General features: G+C 37.2%; 1 protein-coding gene across 12 annotated transcripts in view; it reads left to right on the forward strand.

Moving 5' to 3' along the window:
• plekha5 (pleckstrin homology domain containing, family A member 5) overlaps nt 1-22,442 on the forward strand; it is a 493,187-nt gene that overhangs the window by 346,427 nt on the left and 124,318 nt on the right. For 10 of the 12 annotated variants that reach the window (XM_051935440.1, XM_051935428.1, XM_051935392.1 and 7 more), the window contains 4 exons: nt 8,788-8,903; nt 12,688-13,140; nt 19,232-19,712; nt 20,447-20,530. In XM_051935440.1, the coding sequence (XP_051791400.1) occupies nt 8,788-8,903; nt 12,688-13,140; nt 19,232-19,712; nt 20,447-20,530 (1,134 nt within the window). Of the gene's footprint in view, nt 1-8,744; nt 8,904-12,687; nt 13,141-19,231; nt 19,713-20,446; nt 20,531-22,442 lie in introns of those variants that run through there. The other 2 variants (XM_051935433.1, XM_051935446.1) reach the window with 2 other exon arrangements.

Raw genomic sequence — 22,442 nt, forward strand, 5'->3', positions numbered from 1 at the left:
AGTATTAAAATGTAATTTTAATTAAAGCAATCACAATGAGGGCTGTGGAGTCAGTAGATAAATCCTTCAACTCTGACTCCTTAGTTTTCAGCACTTCTGACTCTGACTCCCCAACTCCGACTCTTCTGTATTTAATATGCTAATGTATTTTCCACGTTAATTGAAGGAAGGCAACATACACATCATTTAACCCCAGAACTACTGGATAGGAAGCTGACTCTATACCATATTGGCCAGTTTAAACAAAAGACAATAACCCCTGCACACACATCAGGCCATAGCACACACCTACACCTACATCATTGAACTTGTTTACACTCAAATGAACTTGTTAAACACATTATATCTGAAATAAAATGAAAACACTTTTTGTAATGTACCATAATCCAGATTACAATATGTGAATGTCAGGTTGTATAATAGCTCTGCTGAACTTCACACTAGTAGTAACACAGCTATGCACTGGGCTTTATTCTTACATCAGAGAAGTACTTAACTATGAGTATTGTTTGTGAAATGGGACATTTGAACTTGCTGTATTTTTTTGTCATTACAATTTAAATTTATTAGGAGTCAGAGTCGGTACATTTTTGCCAACTCCAGGTACCCAAAATTGTCTCCGACTCTCACAATTACTGTTTTCTCTGACATATAAAACTGAGACACCCAGTTAAAAGAATAAAAGTATTTAAGGTACACCATAATACATTTTTGAATATGTTAGCTTTTAGCTATTTCTCAGTCCAGATTTTAAGTATCACAGCAATAGTGAGTTCTATTATCATTTCTTCATTCATTTTATGCAACTAAATATATTTCAAACAGTATAAGTAAATAATATAATTTTACTAGATTGTTTGGCCATATTTGGAAAGGAGTTTTGAAGCATGAAGACGTGTGGCATGCTAAAACACTAAATTATTAATGTAAGTTTTCACCAACTGTATGCAAGTAAAAAAGAAAATGTAGCTTTATTTTACTATTACTATAATGGCACTGGCAAAGAGTGCTATTCTGTACTGTCAATTTGTGAGTATTAAAGATACTTAGGGTGTACTCTCACAAGGCACATTTGTTCCATACTGTGCCCAAGCGTGATTTTCTGCCCCCCTTTCTCCCCCGCTGGCCTGCTCTCACACTGCGCTTAACATTCTGGGCCCGGGCACGCTTTCATCATGACCATAATTTTTACGGAGACAAATTAACAACTACAATTCACTTTTATGTGTAAGGTGTGAATAAAAACCTGTTTTTAACTGAAATGGTATTGAATGAAATAGGAATTGCACCATCTGACTTGTCACATCATTGATGTCTTGTTTGTTTTCCGTGATAGGGCACGTTTAGCGATCACACTGTTCCCGAATGCTACTGAACCATGCTCAAGCCCACCTCTTCCAAGAAGGCCAGGTCACGTTATGGTTGGCCTGGCACAGAGTGATCACACTAGTCAAATGAACTAGACTTTGCAGGGTTACATGTGGACAAACATGTTCAGGCACTGAAGGAATTGTCAGTGTGAGTACACCCTTATTTTACACATGGAGGGGTATTTCCCACTCAACCATAAAAGAATTTTTGGACACTTTCGGAGAATCCTTTGTGGAAGCTTCTCAGCGTTGGTTTTTTACTGCTTACTGCTGTTTGTTTACTAAATTAATTGAGTTTCATTTCAAAATAGTTGTGAATATTTCATATATTACACATTAATTTTGCATGATAATTCATAAATAATATAGCAACTTTGATCTGTGAGGAAATATGTGGGTAAGCATGGTTGGACTGGAAAAGAATGAGAAGATACAGGATACAGTGAGGAGAACTAGTGAAGACAGCTATTTACCTGAGCAGTTAAAGTACTTCACCAGGAATTCCCTGTGGCCAACAGCATGAGTTAGCTTGTGTCCTTGTCAGAAAAGAGCTAATAAAGGTTGTGCCAAAAGCCATTTGTCCTCCACCACACCTCAGGTTGTTTCAGTGCATTAAATCTGTTTAGGAAGGTGAATGTTGGAGAAAGTCTGAGATATTATCACAGTACATTTGGTTTGAGAAATGCTATTAACGGTATAACAGAATATCAATGATTCAATAAAAGATTGTGACTGATTTTCATAATATCAAGTTTGGTACAGAGCATGTTTTGTTACAGCAATTTTAATAGAACTGAAAATGAAAGTAAAATTGCAGTAGCCTAATTTCAACTGAAATATCATTGCCTCCTACAGGATTTTCCCCAGCCAAGCCATCCTTAAACACATTTTTCCCATTTATATTAAAATTAAGTAGAATCTGTAAACATTAGGCTTTTATTAAATCAGCTATGTGCAGAGAGCACGGTCAGGTCCTGAATTCATATTAAAAAGTTGCTGGAGATAATTCAAAATGAAATTAAATAATTCATTCCACATTTACCATTTTGTTCGTACGGTCCATACCTTACAGTTCACAAAAAGATATTCAGAATATTGGGCTTAAATTCACAATTACACCAATTTTCCTTTTTAAATCATTTTGACGAGACATTTGTCTTGACAAACTCATTCTGATAGCTACTGTAACTTGCAATGTGAACTTTGAAAGATACTTCCTGACTAAAAGTTACCCAATTAAATACAACCATTGTAGATTTCATGAGAAAAAAATTAATTTAAATAATTTACTTTGTGTTTTTGGAATGATCATGGCACCAGAGTAAACTCAGTGTATTATGTGCCTGATGATTCCTTATCTTGCATAGATAAAAATTTGGCTGATTTGAACTAACTTAACTTGTGCGATGTGAATGACTAGATAATTGCTTGAGAGTAGCTAAGTAATAAAGGAGGGTTTTTGTCTGTTAAATTGTGGTGGGGAGGAGCTTTAATGTTTCTTATATTTGCTTAGCAAGAATTTGGCCACAGATCAACTTTATTTGATGAACTCTGTTGTAAAGATTTCACCCAGGAATGTCAAGTTCATGGGTAAATGCCTATACTTACGGCTATTTACTTATTTCTAATTAGAAATAAACTTTATAAGTCATAATATGATTTTTAGACCAGTTGTTGCTTTGCCTTTGTTGTATCGCACACATCACCAAAATATGGCCACATAAGGCCTTTTAAATAGTATCCAAACTAGTCAGCCATAAACATATAAGCTAACAGCCTACTAGTCCAGAATGCTGGAAAAATATTATACCACTAACAGCTACCTTCTTATAATCAACAACTGTTAAACACAAGAAAGGGGAATAATTGCTACTGTAAAACAATTACATTAAACAATAAATACTGTGGGAAGTATGAATTAAACATTGTCTGTGTAAGAAATCAGCAAAATATTAAATCAACAATGCGCTATCTCAGTAATTCCAATAAGGAAAAACTGAGATGCAGTTTTCACCAGGAGCAGACATTTTGGGGGAAAAAAAATTCAAAGCATTGTAGCTTATAGGATGCTGAAGATACAGTACAGTATACCTATTCTCACATCAGGCCAGTTACGAATTTCCAGTTAAGCCCAATTTCAGTTATTTAGAATCTTCTTCTTCTTCTTTCGGCTGCTCCCGTTAGAGGTTGCCACAGCGGATCATCCGTATCTTTCCATATCTTTCTGTCCTCTGCATCTTGTTCTGTTACACCCATCACCTGCATGTCCTCTCTCACCACATCCATAAACCTTCACTTAGGCCTTCCTCTTTTCCTCTTCCCTGGCAGCTCTATCCTTAGCATCCTTCTCCCAATATACCCAGCATCTCTCCTCTGCACATGTCCAAACCAACGCAATCTTATCTCTCTGACTGTCTCCCAACTGTCCAACTTGAGCTGACCCTTTAATGTACTCATTTCCAATCCTATCCATCCTCGTCACACCCAGTGCAAATCTTAGCATCTTTAACTCTGCTACCTCCAGCACTGCCTCCTGCTTTCTGGTCAGTGCCACCATCTCCAACCCATATAATATAGCTGGTCTCTCTACCGTCCTGTAGACCTTCCCTTTCACTCTTGCTGATACCCGTCTGTCACAAATTACTCTTGACACTCTTCTTCACCCATCCCACCCTGCCTGCATTCTCTTTTTCACCTCTCTTCCACAATCCCCATTACTCTGTACTGTTGATCCCAAGTATTTAAATTCATCCACCTTCGCCAACTCTACTCCCTGCATGCTCACCATTCCACTGACCTCCCTCTCATTTACACACATGTATTCTGTCTTGTTCCTACTGACCTTCATTCCTGTCCTCTCTAGAGCATATGTCCACCTCTCCAGGGTCTCCTCAACCTGCTCCCTACTATCACTACAGATTACAATGTCATCAGCAAACATCATAGTCCACGGGGACTCCTGTCTGATCTCATCTGTTGACCTGTCCCATTACCATTGCAAATAAGAAAGGGCTCAGAGCTGATCCCTGATGTAATCCCACCTCCACGTTGAATGCATCCATCGCTCCTACCGCAGACCTCACCACTGTCACACTTCCCTCGTACATATCCTGTACAACTCTTAGGTACTTGTCTGCCACTCCCGACTTCCTCATACAATACCACAGCTCCTCTTGAGGCACCCTGTCATATGCTTTCTCCAGGTCCACAAAGACGCAATGCAACTCCTTCTGGCCTTCTCTAAACTTCTCCACAACATCCTCAGAGCAAACATTGCATCTGTGGTGCTCTTTCTTGGCATGAAATCATACTGCTGCTCACTAATCATCACCTCACTTCTTAACCTATCTTCCACTACTCTTTCCCATAACTTCATGCTGTGGCTCATCAATTTTATTCCCCTGTAGTTACTGCAGTCCTGCACATCCCCCTTATTCTTAAATATCGGCACCAGTACACTTCTTCTCCACTCCTCAGGCATCCTCTCACTTTCCAAGATTCCATTAAACAATCTGGTTAAAAACTCCACTGCCATCTCTCTTAAACACCTCCATGCTTCCATAGGTATGTCATCTGGACCAACGGCCTTTCCATTTTTCATCTTCTTCATAGCTGTCCTTACTTCCTCCTTGCTAATCCGTTGCACTTCCTGATTCACTATCTCCACATTATCCAACCTCTTCTCTCTCTCGTTCTATTCATTCATCAGCCTCTCAAAGTACTCTTTCCATCTGCTCAACACACTCTCCTCACTTGTGAGTACGTTTCCATCTTTATCTTTTATCACCCTAACCTGCTGCACATCTTTCCAACCTCTCATACAACTCATCATACACCTTTTTCTTTAGCCTTCGCCACCTCTCTCTTCACCTTGCGCCTTATCTCCTTGTACTCTTGTCTACTTTCTGCATCTCTCTGACTATCCCACTTATTCTTTGCTATCCTCTTCCTCTGTATACTCTCCTGTATTTCCTCATTCCACCACCAGGTTTCCTTTTCCTCCTTCCTCTTTCCAGATGTCACGCCAAGCACCCTTCTTGCTGTCACCCTTACTACATCTGCTGTAGTTTCCCAGCTGTCTGGTAACTCTTCACTGCCACCCAGTGCCAGTCTCACCTCCTCCCTAAACTCAACCTCGCAGTCATCCTTTTTCAACTTCCACCATTTGATCCTTGGCTCTGCCCTCACTCTCTTCCTCTTCTTGATCTCCAATGTCATCCTACAGACCTCCATCCTATGCTGCTTAACTACACTTTTCCCTGCCACCACTTTGCAGTCTTCAATCTCCTTCAGATCAACTCTTCTGCATAGGATGTAATCTACCTGTGTGCATCTTCCTCCACTCTTGTACATAATCCTGTGTTCCTCCCTCTTAAAATATGTATTCATCACAGCCATGTCCATCCTTTTGGGCAAAATCCACTATCCTCTGACGTTCTTCATTCCTCTCCTTGACACCATACCTACCCATCACCTCCTCATCTCCACTGTTCTCTTCACCAACATGCCCATTGAAATCCACTCCAATCACCACTTTCTGTCCCTTGGGTACACTGTTCATCACTTCATCCATCTCACTCCAAAAATTATCTTTCTCACCCATTACACACCCAACTTGCGGTGCATATGCACTAACAACATTCATCATCATCATACCTCCAATTTCCAGCTTCATAATCATTACTCTGCCTGACACTGTTTTCACCTCCAAAACACTCTTGACATACTGTTCCTTCAGAATAAATCCTACCCCATTTCTCCTCCCATCCACACCATGATAGAATAATTTGAATCCAACTCTGATCCACCTGGCCTTACTCCCCTTCTGTTTAGTCTCTTGCACGCACAATATATAAGCCTTCCTTCTCTCCATCATATCTGCTAACTCTCTCCCCTTACCAGTCATACTGCCAACATTCAAAGTTCCTACCCTCAGTTCCACTTTCTTTACTTTCCTCCTCTCCTCCTGCCTCCGGACACGTCTCCCCCCTCTTCTTCTCCTTCTTCTTCGGCCAACAGTAGCCCAATTTTACACCGGATGCCCTTTCTGACGTAACCTTCTCCATTTATCTGGGCTTGGTACTGGCACGAAGAAACACACTTGTTTGTGCATCCCCTGTGGCTGGGTTAATTTCAGTTATTTAGAATGTGGGAGGAAAACCAAACTATATAGAAACTTCTCCTAATCATCAGGCATATGATTTAAATCAAAGAATTTGTATATTTGAGGTATCGGTACAACCAATGTGCTTCCAGCTTATTCTGGTGAATGTAAAGGAATGGCTTCAGTTCATGAAAAGGTCCTTTTCCTTTTAAAGTAAGCTAGCAAATATCCCGTTATGTAATTTAAAAAAATGAACTGGGCCAGCCATGTAACTGTTAAAGATGGGACTTAGTGATATTAATCAAATAGACGTTTTTAGTTCTGTGTTCATGTGACACTGAAGTACAGAAATTATCTTTCCAGTGGAAAGCTGGCAGGGAAATGCCCTTCTAAGTAGTAATTTCCAGAGGAGCAATTTCTAGACTGGAGACTTTACCCAAATCTGACCAATTACATTGTAATACTTGTCCTCTCATTTAATTTGATTACTTTAAAAGGAATACACAACAATCAGAAATGTTATTTTGTCAATGAGTTGTATTTGGAGTAGTGTGCAGTAATACCCTATTCATGTGCTTCCTTTGCTTTTTATTTTCTTTAGAAAATAAAACTAACATTATTCTGAAGTCTCTAGTCATTTTCTTAAATTAATTTGATAGAAATATAAGTAACAAGTTCTTTAGGTTTGTAGAAGATACTAAACTATCAAAATTGGAGGACACAGCCATGTCAGCACAATAATTGCAGATTGTCTTGAACAGAATTCAGACTTGGTTAGATATGTGGCAAGTAAGTGTTAATCTAATTAGATAAAAATTAATGTTCTGTAGTTACACAGTGATAGGTCTCAAACTTGTAAGCTAACCTAATGAAAAATAGTTGGGAGTCCTGCTGGATTTGTCCTTGTCTTTTATCAGATGGTGTATAAAAATAATTAAATAGGCTAAGAGATGTTGAATTATATGGCATGTTGTGCATATGTCAAGGTAGGTTATGCTTAAATTAAGTTCAAAACCCCTGAGTCCACATTTGGAATACTGTGTGTGGTGTTTATCTTAAAAAGTATATAACAGCACTAGACAAAATAGGAACATTTTTGCTTTCTGCCCTCCCCCACCATAGCTTTTTATCTATGGGGGAGGTGTGAAAGCTTTAGATTCGTCAAAAATTTCAATCTCCGGTTTTAGGGTCCCCTGATACCGAAAATATCGATATTTGTCTGTTTGTCTATGTGTCATAGTTTATTGAGGACGGCCTAGAGCTAAAACATCTGGATGGAAAAATACCAGACTCGAGACTTAAGCCTGTTATGAGATGATGATGTGCTGGTTAGTTTTTGAGCCAAATCATGCAAGAGAAAGAGGCACCCTAGAGGAACCCTCAAATACCATAATTCTGCAATTAATTATGAATTCTTCTTGTCAATTACTATTGTAATGATCTATTTTATGATCAGAAAGATCAACATCAGAACGGTAAATAATTACTGAAATGTTATAGAGTAATTCGGGTAACTTGGTTCCTAGGGCGCGAAGCCTACTAACATTCACATCTGTTTTTGTTTTTTTATTTTTTTGGTCAGTTTCAGTATTCTCATGATTAAACACTAAGGAGATTACTTAGTGCAGGATGAGTGGCATTTAAATCTGGGAGTTTAAGGATTTCTTCATATATCCTTGCTTCTGGCCCACTCAGAATAGAATTACTATGATCATAACCAAAAAACAATCTGTATTTTTGACTCTTCATTTACCACTCTGTTTTAAAAGTGTAACCGTCTCTGTTGCTTACCTGATTATTTTTTTTCCAGAAACTTCCACAGATTGTCAAACAAATATATCCCCAATTCAACAGTTCAAATTTGGCCTTTTCCCCCAGTTCAACTCATAGTTACTTGCATCAAAAAGCTACATTTGTGTTTCTGTATAGTGAATCAAGAAACAAAATCAGACACAATTTTTATTAACATGTGGAAATGTTTTAAGTTAAAAACCTTTAAAGGAAGAAGCAATCTTCCATTTCTCTCTCAAACATCCCATTTTAGTCAAAATCAACATATTTTGAATGGAATAAGTGGATAAAAGGTATTGAGTGTGTTACTGCAATCCAGCAGTGATTGCTAGAAACTACGTACAAGACTGATTTAGTAAGCAAACTGATATCCTTGCCCAGGCAAAATGTTTGTGTAAAAATTTTATTAAAATTTCCTTAGTTTTAAAATTTTTGAAAATGTAAATTTATGTAGTTGTTCTTTTTTTTTTTTTTTTCAGGCAATTGACATCGTGTTGAAATTCATGTGTCATTTTCAACCAGGCAACACATCCAAATATGCGGACTTATTACTTCTGCACAGATACAGCCAAAGAAATGGAGTCATGGATGAAGGTCATGACTGATGCTGCTCTTGTTCATACTGAACCAGTTAAAAGGTATTAAGTATTCTGTCTTCTGTTTGTTATTATCTTGCAACAATAATTTATATTCATTTATACTTTTAAACATTTTACTTTAAATTAATATCGAACAGCCAAGTTTAATATAAGTGAGACTTCTGATCTGAGAAAATAAGTTATTTATTCAGTATCCTTAAGTGACATAATTATCCTCAACCATAATCTTATTTTTTTTTTTTCTTAACATCACTATTTGAGGGGGGTAGTTTGCTTAAATGTATTATTTCACAGACATTGTCTTAACCTTAGGAAATAATTTTTATATGTTTTTAGAATATTTTTTATTTATTTTCCGAACTACTTCTAAGGTCTTTCCAATGGAAGGGAAATGTGCAGAATGGTGTTCATTTTTCATTCAGTCTCCGTGATTAATGAATTTTAAATGTACAGTATATCTATATACGGATTAGCACATGCAGGTAAAAATTAGTTTGGCTGTATTGTCTAGAAATGAAGATGTTAGTTTGTTAGCCTAATTTAACCTTTAGTTTCACACTTTTAATTTTTTTTTTTCCTTCTTAGAAACATTGGAGAATTGGGTGTTTGAACATACAGTGGAACCTCGGTTCATGAACGTCTCGGTACACGTACAAATCGGTTTACGACCAAAAAGTTCGCCAAACTTTTGCCTCGGTTCACGACCACACACTCGGTATACGAACAAGCCAGTTTCCCTTTCAGTTTGTACATGTTCAGTCTCTCCCTGTGCATTTCCTGTGCAGCGAATGTGCAAGAGAGAGAGACGCACACACAGGAGTGCGTGAGAGAGAGGCGCAGACATACACAGGAGCACGCGAGAGAGAGGCACAGACACACACAGGAGCACGCGAGAGAGGCGCACACACACACACAGGAGCGCGCGCGAGAGAGGCACACACACACAGGAGCGCGCGCGAGAGAGGCGCACACACACACACACAGGAGCGCGCGCGAGAGAGGCGCACACACACACACACAGGAGCGCGCACGAGAGAGGCGCACACACACACACACACACACACAGGAGCGCGCTACAGACACACAGGCGCTGCAGGCTCGCAAAAGAGAGACACATGCACACACACACACACACACACACACACACACAGGCGGGCGAGAAAGACACACGAAAGAGAGAGGGAGGACTGGATGCATAAGGTTGAGAAGGCTTGTTTTTGTTTTCAGTTCTGTTAACAGCAATCGGTTCGTACTGTGCATTGTTGCAATGTTACTTTTCTTGGTGGTTTATTAAATTACGGATTTTTCAAATGTTACTTTTTTTCCCTGTGCTTAAAACTCATTAAAAAAAAAAAAGTTTTTAGCGAGCGGTTCCTAGCACTATAGCGTGAACTATTGCAGTGTTAGTTTTCTCTGTTATTCAAGGTTTTCTCAGTGTTTTTCAGTGTTTTTACATTTAGTTTACTATTACGCTGTGCATTCTATGGTATAATTAACTGTATTTGTGCTTAAAAACTAAAAAAATATATATTTACATACAGTTCGTACGGTCTGGAATGGATTAATTGTATTTACATACAATCCTATGGGGGAAATTGCTTCGGTTCACTACCAAATCGGTTTACGACCAGAGTTTTGGAATGAATTATGGTTGTGAACCGAGGTTCCACTGTAATTGAATCAGTCACATTTTGTATAGTAGGAATACTTGTAAGAATGTTCTGATTATTTACTTACAATTCTACTTTTAATTCAAAATGTAACAGCCAGAACCATTAAGGTAATACTTTCAAAATCCTTCTTTTAAAAATCAAATTCTGTTAAATTCTGTTACTTGACAGAACTTTTTATTGCCTGTATTACAGAGCTGCCTTATGATCTCAAGAATCAAACCTGCTTTAAATTATTACTTCATTTGTTCTTTTCTGTATTTTGTGTTGTAACTTACGTATTGTTACTAAAAAAAGAAATGTATTATATGCCCTACATTGTATTTTTCTGGAATCTTTATCTAAATTAAAAAAAAAAAAGACAGATACACAGTTCTTAAATTTCATTATACAGTCTGTATTGTTGTTTCAGCATTGCTTTTGTAGCATGTCATCTCCTTTTTTAACTAATATATTTGCAATAATTTTAGAGTACTGTATATATATGAATAAATGCATTGTGTAAGAATGAATTTATCTGAATTTATATTTCTCAAGTGCACCATTGTGTGATATAAAAATCCACCCTCACATATATAGATCTATGCTTACCCTTATGGAACAAATTTAAAGTTGCCAATAAGTGTAATATGTACCTCTTTTGAGATGTGGAATGATTTAATCAATTGTGCAATTCAGATAATACTGTATAAAAAAAAGATGCAAGGCACTGCCTGAGTTTGAGGTTAAACCCGGGCTGAAGTCATCTCAATTTAGTGGCATTGGTCAGCTCATTTTAGTAATGACAATAAGTAGTATGTGAGATCCTGTTGCATACCATATCTGCACAGCATGTGTTTTAAACTGCTGTAAACAACCAGATATTTGTTAACATATACTGTATTGAGTTCTTTCATTTCCAGTTAATTTGTTGTAGCATAAGAAGTGAACGCCTTTAAAAAAAATGTTAATAGTAGTTGATAGATGCTGCTGTTAAACTCTTAATATCCTTTTATTTGTGTCTATCCTGCAATCATTTTCCTAATTTAATCTGTTTTTAGAGCATGTACTGTATGATCTTGCCACTTCAATAGAGTACAGCAAGTCAATCCACAAATCTATGTTAGTATATTAATTAAAGAAAGGGAAATATGGCTCCAGTGAAAAGTGATTGCCAAAGTAAACACAACTACACAGTGCACTATGAAAGAATATACAATTTATCTTCTTATATAATACGCTACCATGTCTGTCAGCTTGTCTGTCCAGGATTTTAATTCACCTGTAGCTTGCAAACCGTTTGACCTGTTGACCTGAAATTTAGTACACATGTACTATGTGACCTCGGCTGTCCGCTTTCGGGTAATGATTTTTATTACTCTTTTTATTTTTATTTTATTTTATTTTATTGTAGAATTAACTCTCAGCAGCAGGGCGCCGTTCTCATCCCTACCACCTTCACCGTCATTTCCCCTACCTCTTCATATGTCAAATCATTCTTGAGGCAGATTGAACACTTAAGTGCCAGCTTAAGAGAAAATTTAAAGAAAATGTACTAAGTAATTGCAACACAAAGACTGACTTAATCAGTTTTAACACAAAAAGATGCCGACGGAAGAAGAGAAGAAGCGGGCTGCTAGTATACAGTAATATAACTGAGCCTCATTGTCCTAGCGGTTCCCTTCAGTCCTCAGTTCTAAGTTGGAAACTTGTCCAGACACTATTTATTTACTAGTATTATTCTTTTGCTGTTCATATTATTTTTAGTGATACATACACATACACAATTTTTATGTATATTAATATCTTATTTCTCATGACCACAACTGGCATTCCTGTGCTTTTAAATTTTTACTGGTGAATGCTTTATTTTGTTTAAGAAATAAAATGATGCTTTATTGTTTTATCTAGTAATTTATGTCTCCCAGTTACTAGACCAGGACAAATATCATCTTTGGTCTATTGAATATCATTAGTACTTGCACAATGGTTTGATAAGTTGTCTACTATTTGAATGGTAACCTGGCAGAAAATGCTGTCACAGCCTAAAGTCAGAGCCCAGTAAAGCCCTGTAAGACAGGAGTGAGCATTGATAAAGTTGTATGAATGAGAGAATAGTGTGACAGTAATTTTAAGATTATCCCAAATTCTTTTTTTCTTTTTTTTTTGCACAGGATTGAGAAACTCAAGATGGATCATCCTGGCTCCCAAGACCTCAACAATGTAATTAAGCACAAGGTTCTAACCAGACCAGAAGCACAAAACAATGAGAAGAACCGGGAAGTTGGAAAATTTGAAGAAAAAAAAAACAAAGATGCTGAAAAGTATGGCTTTCAGAAGGATGGTATTGAAAGACCTTTAACAAAAATAAACAGCATAAAGATGCACCCTTCAGCAGGAGAAAGTGAGACAATAACAAATGTACCAGTACAAGTGGGTCAGTGCAGGCCTGTACAGATAAATGTTTCTGGGGACAATCTAAACACAACTGAAATTGGAAGTACTTCTGTACAGAACACAGTACACCATGAGCCAGAAAAAACAATGCAGAGGACTAATTCAATGCTTCAGCTTGAGCAGTGGGTAAGAACTCAGAGAGTTCGAGGGCAAGAGGATGAGACGAGAAGGTAAGCGGATGAGACAGACTTAACATATTATGCCAAAAGACACAGCTACTATGGCTTGGAATAGTACACTACCACAGCTTTAGAGAAAGGCATTCTTCTTACCCAATCAGAAAGGGGATATTAAGCATAATTTTAGCTGTGTTCACATTTCTGTAACTGTTCAAATTTATACAAATCCCTGTCTTTAGGACCACATTTTGTTTGATGTTCTGCAGGCTGACATCATTTTTGTCTTGGCACTCTATGTCCTCACTTACTTTAAAAATGGCTTGTAGTTTGTACTATGCTGGACAGCAGCCATTTGATTTCTTTGCAATTATGCTTTGAGCTGAGGCAATTGAAATGCTGCAAAGTCTGTGATCTGCTGGTAAATTCTACAGGCAAGCAACTTAAAAAAATAAATAAATTAAAAAAAAAAAAACTCTGGCCAGGGTAGACCAAGAAATACCTTTGCTTGATCTTGTATAATTGTAAGAAAGATTTTACTTGTACTTTTCAATTTCTTCTCAAAAAGTATTTTCTGCTGATTTGTCTGATATTGTTTTCTAACATGAAATTGTGTCATCTTAGTCAGAGCATTCATGCTGTGTCATTTTACTTCCGTTTAATTTGAATAAGGTAATGTCTCAAGCAAAAAAAGACATTTGATTTGTTATATATGCCAAATTTGTAATCTTTCGTTATTATTGACAATTCTCCTTTTCACGATCATAAGATGCTTGTGGCCTGCAGAAATGAAAAGCCATTGTTCTGCAAGCTAGCTGATAAAAGAGCAAATGATATGGGATGTCTCCTGCAATGACACAGTGTACAAAATTTCATAAGGTATAGAGAGGTTAGGAGCACGCGCTGATACAGCGCATTGCCGCACCCACCACATGACCGATCAACTTAGGATCCCCCAGATTAGGACAAAGTGCAGCCATGTAATGGGTGACACCTCAGCACCACACTAGTTCAGATGGAACGGAACAGTGTGAGGTTTTTTTTATGGTGGATGGAGTGCCAATTCTGCCACCAACCCCCAGGTTTTTCCCTGCAGGTTGGAGAGCCTACTTGCAGGACTGGATGCAGATTAATGTCATACCCAGGACGTTATAAGTTATAGTTAGTATAAATTAACATACACTCATGCCCTACTGGTATATGAAATCAAAGTGATACATGGGCAAATATTTCTGTATGCTACTGACCAGCATCAGAGTTTGAGTCCTCGTGGTTCAAATGTTGAAAGTTCTTCATTCAATCCAACATTTTCCTCACTCCACAGTGTACACAGCATAATGTTGAATGACACTGCACCAGTATTCTTTGTAGCTTTGCACCAAAAGGTATTTTTATTGGTACTTAGATAAATACTTCACTTTATTAGTCCCTAAGGAGAAATTTGGCTTTTTTCAGAAGCTCTTCAAAATAAATAAATATATACATAGATAGATACATATATATATACAAAAACACTATGGTCTGAACACTTGCAATAATGACTAACAAGAAACAAAATCTAAAAAGAAATTAAACTTCTAATTTGGCAGTCATTGTCACAGTAAGGCCTTACGCAAGCATATTTCTGCTGGTATAAAGGAGCGAGCTCCAGTAGTCTATCTTGACACAATTCTGCTGAATAATTCTTTGAATGAGAGTACAGTGGTACCTCTGGTCACAACCATAATTCATTCTAAAACTCTGGACACAACCCGATTTGGTCGTGACCCAAATGTAATTTCCCCATAAGATTGTATGTAAATACGATTAATCCATTCCAGACCATACGAACTGTATGTAAATATTTTTTTTTAAGATTTTTAAGCACAAAAATAGTTAATTATACCATAGAATGCACAGTGTAATAGTAAAATAAATGTAAAAACATTGAATAACACTGAGAAAACCTTGAACAGAGAAAACTAACATTGCAAGAGTTCACGCTAAACCAAGTTCACGCTAGACCCTTACAAACTGTTCGTACAAGAACATGTGCGTCATTTTTGTTAGGCCCTGTTTACGCAAACAAAAGAAAATAGGAAATGGAGAATGGGAAATCATTGGCATGTACGAACCGGAAGGGAAACTGTCCGCCAGTGTTTTTCTTCACCACCAGAGCGTGTGGTCGTGAACAGATGTGAAATTTTGGCAAACATTTTGATCGTAACCCGATTTGTACATGTTCAGAAACATTCGTGACCAGAGGTTCTACTGTACTTAGTGTTTACAGTCATATGAAAAAGTTTGGGAACCCCTCTCAGCCTGCATAATAATTTACTCTACTTTCAACAAAAAAGATAAGTGGTATGTCTTTCATTTCCTAGGAGCATCTGAGTACTGGGGTGTTTTCCGAATAAAGATTTTTAGTGAAGCAGTATTTAGTTGTATGAAATTAAATCAAATGTGAAAAACTGGCTGTGCAAAAATGTGGGTACCCTTATAATTTTGCTGATTTGAATGCATGTAACTGCTCAATACTGATTACTTGCAACACCAAATTGGTTGGATTAACTCGTTAAGCCTTGACCTTCATAGACAGGTGTGTCCAATCATGAGAAAAGGTATTGAAGGAGGTCAATTGCAAGTTGTGCTTCCCTTTGACTCTCCTCTGAAGAGTGACAGCATGGGATCCTCAAAGCAACTCTCAAAAGATCTGAAAACAAAGATTGTTCAGTATCATGGTTTAGGGGAAGGCTACAAAAAGCTATCTCAGAGGTTTAAACTGTCAGTTTCAACTGTAAGGAATGTAATCAGGAAATGGAAGGACACAGGCACAGTTGCTGTTAAACCCAGGTCTGGCAGGCCAAGAAAAATACAGGAGCGGCATATGCGCAGGATTGTGAGAATGGTTGCAGACAACCCACAAATCACCTCCAAAGACCTGCAAGAACATCTTGCTGCAGATGGTGTATCTGTACATCGTTCTACAATTCAGCGCAATTTACACGAAGAACATCTGTATGGCTGGGTGATGAGACAGAAGCCCTTTCTGCTCTCACGCCACAAACAGAGTCGCTTGTTGCAAGCAAATGCTCATTTAGACAAGCCAGATTAATTTTGGAACAAAGTGCTTTGGACTGATGAGACAAAAAGTGAGTTATTTGGTCATAACAAAAAGTGCTTTGCATGGTGGAAGAAGAACACCGCATTCCAAGAAAAACACCTGCTACCTACTGTCAAATTTGGTAGAGGTTCCATTATGCTGTGGGGCTGTGTGGCTAGTTCAGGGACTGGGGCCCTTTTTAAGTCGAGGGTTGGTTGAATTCAACCCAATATCAACAAATTCAGGATAATGTTCCAAGCATCAGTCACAAAGTTGAAGTTACGCAGGGGTTGGATATTCCAACAAGACAATGATCCAAAACACAGTTTGAAATCTACAAAGGCATTTATGCAGAGGGACAAATACAATGGTCTGGAATGGCTGTCACAGTCCCCTGACTTGAATATCATCAAAAATCTATGGGATGATTTGAAGCAGGCTGTCCATGCTCAGCAGCCATCACATTTAACTGAACTGAAGAGATTTTGTATGGAAGAATGGTCAAAAATACCTCCATCCAGAATCCAGACACTCATCAAATGCTATAGGAGGTGTCTAGAGGCTGTTATATTTGCAAAAGGAGGCTCAGCTAAGTATTGATGTAATATCTCTGTTGGGGTTTAAAAATTTATGCACCTGTCTAATTTTGTTATGATACATATTGCATATTTTCTGTTAATCCAATAAACTTAATGTCACAGCTGAAATACTACTGTTTCCATAAGGTATGTCATACATTAAAAGGAAGCTGCTACTTTGAAAGCTCAGCCAATGATAAACAAAAATCCAAAGAATTAAGAGGGGTTCCCAAACTTTTTCATATGACTGTATGTATCAGAGAGAGGATGTGGTGCATTGTTCATCATGGCACTTTTTTGTTCTAATTCTCTCCTTTGCTACTTCCTCCAGGGTGCCCAGAGTATGTCCCAGAGCCTGCCCTTTTAATTAGCTTGTTGATTCAGCTGATTCACTCTTGAAGTGATGTTACCATACCAGCACACTACAGCAAAGAAAATTGTATTGGCCATCTCAGAGTTGTAGCAGATGTGAAGGATGTCACTACCGACATTAAAGGAATTCTGTTCTCTAAGAAAAAAGAGCCTACTCTGCATTTTCTTATATAGTTCCTCTTTGTTGCAATACCAATACAACCAGTCATTGGTGTGGACCTACTCAACATCCAGTCCCTAAATAGTGACCGGGCATACATGCTTTTTGGTGTAGTGAAACTCAATAACCAGTTCCTTGGTTTTGCTAATGTTTTAGATGCAGACCATTCTTTCTGCACTTAGAAACAAAGTTCTCTACCTAATTCCTATATTCCCTTTATCAATAAGTGCAGAATTATCTGAGACTTTCTGCAAGTGACATGACCTGGTGTTATATTTATAGTCAAGGGTGTGCAAAGTGAACAGAAAAGGCAACAGGACTGTTCCTTGAATTCCTCAAGTGTTGCTTATATCCATATCTGAGACACAGTCTTCGAGTCTCACAAACTGCAGTCTGCTTGACAGATAGTCCATTATCTGGGACACCATAGTATCATCCACCTGCGTATCTTTGAGCCTGCCCCTTAACAGGGATGGCTGGGTAGTATTGAAGGCACTGGAGTGATCAAAAAGCATAATCCTCACTGTGCTGCCAGCGTTCTCCAGATGAGAATAAGCCTTGTGGAGCAGAGAGATAAATGCATCCTCCACTTAAGTTTTTGTCAAAAACGCAAATTAGAATGAGTCCAGGTTGTCTACCACAAGTTAATATAGTATGTGATGCAGTGACAGAGTTAGGGCATATCCATTTTAGAAAGAAAAAGTTGCACAAGCCTTAGTGGGCTTAAAAAATACTAAAATCAACTAAGTGTATCATGGGTTCTTTTCATTAATGTTCACTTTAATCTAGGTATACACCTCTTTGTTTTTTGAAGCTGTTGTTGGGTCGTTATTCTCTTTCAATCCATAGTCAGAGGCTTGCATTTTTCAGTGCCCAAAAGAGACAGGATCATTGGGACATTTCTCACCGCTTATGTTTTCCCTATTTCCTTATTCCTTTTTGCAGATGCTTGCCTACCCATAGTTTATTATGCAATGATAAAACCAGTGTGCTTTTAAAAATTGAACCTCACCTTTGTCTGTTCTAGTGGAGCTTTCACATCTGTCAAGGTGAAAAGGGCATTGCAGGTAATTGGTTCACAGTTAGGGAGCCAGCTAAAATGCATTTCTTTTCTATAGAAATATATATCACATAAAATATTTGAACTGTGTGCCATTTACTGGGGATCTACCTATGTGCTACATAGCATTAATTGAAAACAAAAAGCCGGTTAATGAATGTTAACTGAAGTCCTATGTGCTGCTGTTTCTTAGTTTTCTGCTGTACATATAGCTTTCTTATTATTAAGAATCATACAGTAATTGCCATTAGCTGTTCACTTACTTCACTCAAGTTTGTAAAATGAAAATTGCAGAAAGCTATCTCCATACTTATTTATACTCCACAGTTGCTAAAACTTGTTTCTATTTAATAAGGCAGTAATACAAGTCAGAAAAATTACATTGTAAATTGTTCTCTAAAAGCAATCTCTTGATTTGTTATACTGCATCCATTCATACCGACTGAGTAAAGGTAACTGAAGTAATTTTTCACAATTCCCCACTATCTTAAGTGTATAAACCATTAAAGCGAAGTGGTATACACCTGATTATTCACAATGTTTTCTTTTTTATTCCTTGGCAAAATATAAGGATTACTGATCACATGTGAGGAGTAAATACTGTCTGCTTTTGATTGCTGGCTGGTCCCTTCATGCTGCAGTTGCCTTTAGTAAATTATTTCTATAAAGAATTTTTTTCCTAACATTTTACAGGTGGTGAAACTTCCTTTTTTTAACATTTTAAAAGATTTGTTTTAGATTTTAAAGTAGCATTTGCAAATAAAACATTGTGCACATACTGAAAACTGTTCAGATATTTACAAGTCATATTTTGATTAGGCCTGTGATTTGACTTTAAAATGAAGTTATTTATAACTAAAACTTCTGTTACCTATTTTTTTTTGTTGTTTCAGCATTACTTCATATCAGACACTACCCAGGAACATGCCAAGCTATCGAACACAGGTTGTGCCCCATTATCCTGAGGGCTATCGGACTCTCCCTCGAAATAGTACCACCAGACCAGACAGCATCTGCAGTATTTCACCCTTTGTATATGATAGGGTACTCGGATCTTTAGGTTCTGAAGAAAAACGAAGATCAATGCGTGATGATACCATGTGGCAATTGTATGAGTGGCAGCAGAGACAGGTTTACACAAAGCAGACACCAATCAATGCCTATGGTACTTTAACAAGTCCAAAAACAATGATTAATATTTCAGAGCAGGTGTCTCACTCTATTCCTCCATCACCCTCTCATGGCTCCATCGCCCTTTACCAAGGCTACTCTCCACTACGTTCGTACAATGCAGGATCCAGATCAGAAGTGTCATCCCCGGTTTTTCGAGGAGATGTGACAATGGACCGTCGACACAGAACTCATCTTAATAAGGTAAGTAAGTTTATATTCAAATTTTACTTTTATATTGTTTGCAGATACTGTTATCCTGCTTCAGACTAACATACTGAACTATATACTGTGATAAATTGATTTATTTTAAGTAGTGCTATGTTAATATGAAGACCTGAAAGCTGGTCCCATCCCAAGTTAAATTAAGCATCCTAACATTTTATTCAATGGCATCTTTTGTCCTTGAATATGTAAATTGTTTTTACCTTTACCAGTCCAGAATTTACTTCTGCATTATGTTCACAACAAATACTGTGTTTATTGTCCCCTCAATCCACTTTGGTTTTTTTTTAAATAAAAAAAAAAAGTTTCTATAATCCCAGACAGTAATTTAACTGGAGATGTCCAAAGGATGAAATGTGAATTTTGATTGTTTTTTTAACTCATGGATTTTAAGTGCTAATTAAACCCATGTGTAGGTAGAAATTCTTTTTCTTTCCCTTTTTGATGGGATCAACTAAGCCATGTGGATTTCATCCATTCACCCTTTGTTTAGGCAGACAGTATACTGTAGGTCAGTTTGAGTGTAGCAGATGTTTTGAGCAAGTTTTTGGAAAATACAGACTATTTTAGAATAATATGATGTCTGTTCTATATTCATTACTGTTTGATAAATAGGTAAATATTTACTCCTCTTTTTGGATCAGGCTGTGGCTTAACTATGTTTTAAATGAAAGCAAAATCAGAAGATAACATATTTCTTATATATCTTTTAGTATGCATATCCAAATGACCGAAGATCGATGCAGAGTGGGACACCTTTACAATCAATCACTCCACAGGGACTGCAAAGTAAAACGGTGCGTGGCTAACTCATTTTCTCTACATGTGCTGTGGACAGTGTGCCTTTCTGCAGTACTCATGTTCACTGCAGTTTGAACATGCATAGCAGATAGTAGTTTTCAATAACATTTATATTTCTAAAATGCTAATTTAATCTCAATGTGTATTTTTATTGAGACACAGCAGAATAGTTTGTTTCCTGAGTTACAAGTTCAAAGTAATGTTATTTTATTCCAAAAGAACGGTGATGTTAAAAACCTTTCGATGTGTATATTTAATGATGGGCAAAATGACCATACTATAAAATTTAGATAAAACCTTGGTTTTATAAAAGTAACAATGATTTTGTTTTTAGAATGATGTCAGTTAGTTGACTATTTAAAAATTAGCCATGAACTATTAGTAATCTACATATGTGCTTTCTCCATAAAGTGTATACAGTCAAAAACTATCTTCTCACAATTTCTTCCAAACAAAATAGTTGGAATTCAGAGTGTAAAGAAGTCTAAAAGTGGCACCTGTCAATATGATGTTAACTGTTGCAGGCAATGTTTAAGCGGGATATATCATGATTTGGACACACAGGTGTGTAGCAATGATATTTCAGTTCTGATATTAATTGTAGTTTTAGATTTTATTTTATAAAATTAATTTTTATTTTTATTTCGTTCTAGTTTTCAGCGGAGTCAACAATTTTTATTTTTATTTAGTTCTGTGTTTAAAATTTTAGTTTTTATTTTATTTAGTTCTAGCTTTTTTACATAATATTAGTACAATTTTAGTTTTTTTTTTTCTGTGGCAAGACCACAAATGCTGGCCTACACACATTTCAATGCCAGTTATGTTTCAGTCAACGAAATACACTCACAGTTCATAATGCCGTTAAACACAGCTTGACTATCAATGGTGAAACAAATTAAGTGGTCTAATGAGTACAGTCAGCAAGATCAAATGTTTCAACCCAAGAAACCAGTCTGTGCAAGCACGTTGCTGTTAAGCTTTAAACAAGCACGCATTTCGAGAGATTTTTTCATGTTACAACAATGTCCATTTTGCCAGATAGCCACACAGTGAAAATTTTCGCTTGACGAGCGTCTTGTAATGCAGGTGCAGAGACAAGGTTCTATCCACTGGTGCCAGCAGACTGTATGTTGACAATTTCTGCTGCCAGTATTGAAGCACTGATGTGCTGTGACGTTCATGGGTGGTGAGGCACGGACTCCTTCAGAGTCAGATTTACTCTGACTATATTTACTATATGAACCCAAAAGAATAGCTTATCCACTATTCAATTGGCAGTATGCACATTGACTACTGGTTATGTTTCATATCTCATCAGCATTCTTTACACACACATAGGTAAGGTGCATATTTGGCTAAGAAAGAACGTTGCATTTATAGCGGCAAGAGAGAGCGCATTTGCTCTGCACCCTCCATGTGTTCTAAATTTGTCATTGCAATTTCACAATTCAAACTCATTCGATACAAATGAAAGTATAGAGTGGTGTACAAAAAATGGATTTCAATTTTGACCTTAATTGAAATATTTAGTTGTTTTTAAAAGCTTTTAATTCTGATGTTTTAATCAATTTTAATTTAGACTGTTCAACAAAAGGAGGAGGAGGAGGTTAGGAGCACGCACTTATACAGCGCATTGCTGCACCCACCATACGACAAACCAACTCAGGATCCAGATTAGGACCCGAGTGCAGCCATGCAATGGGTGGATAGCAAGAAAAACAAAAGAATATTTTATTTAAGGCCAAAAGTTAGTTTTTAAATATTGGATTTTTTTTTCTTAGTCTGATCCCATATTTTATAAAATTGAAAACCATTTATGGTCTTACCTTTATTTGTAAATGAAGTCCATGCGCCTATCCTTCTCCACGAAAATCTCCGTCACTTTTTTGTAAAAGTCGTCCTTATTTT

Source organism: Erpetoichthys calabaricus, chromosome 1, assembly GCF_900747795.2.
Source record: "Erpetoichthys calabaricus chromosome 1, fErpCal1.3, whole genome shotgun sequence".
In the NCBI taxonomy this organism is placed as follows: Eukaryota; Metazoa; Chordata; class Cladistia; order Polypteriformes; family Polypteridae; genus Erpetoichthys; species Erpetoichthys calabaricus.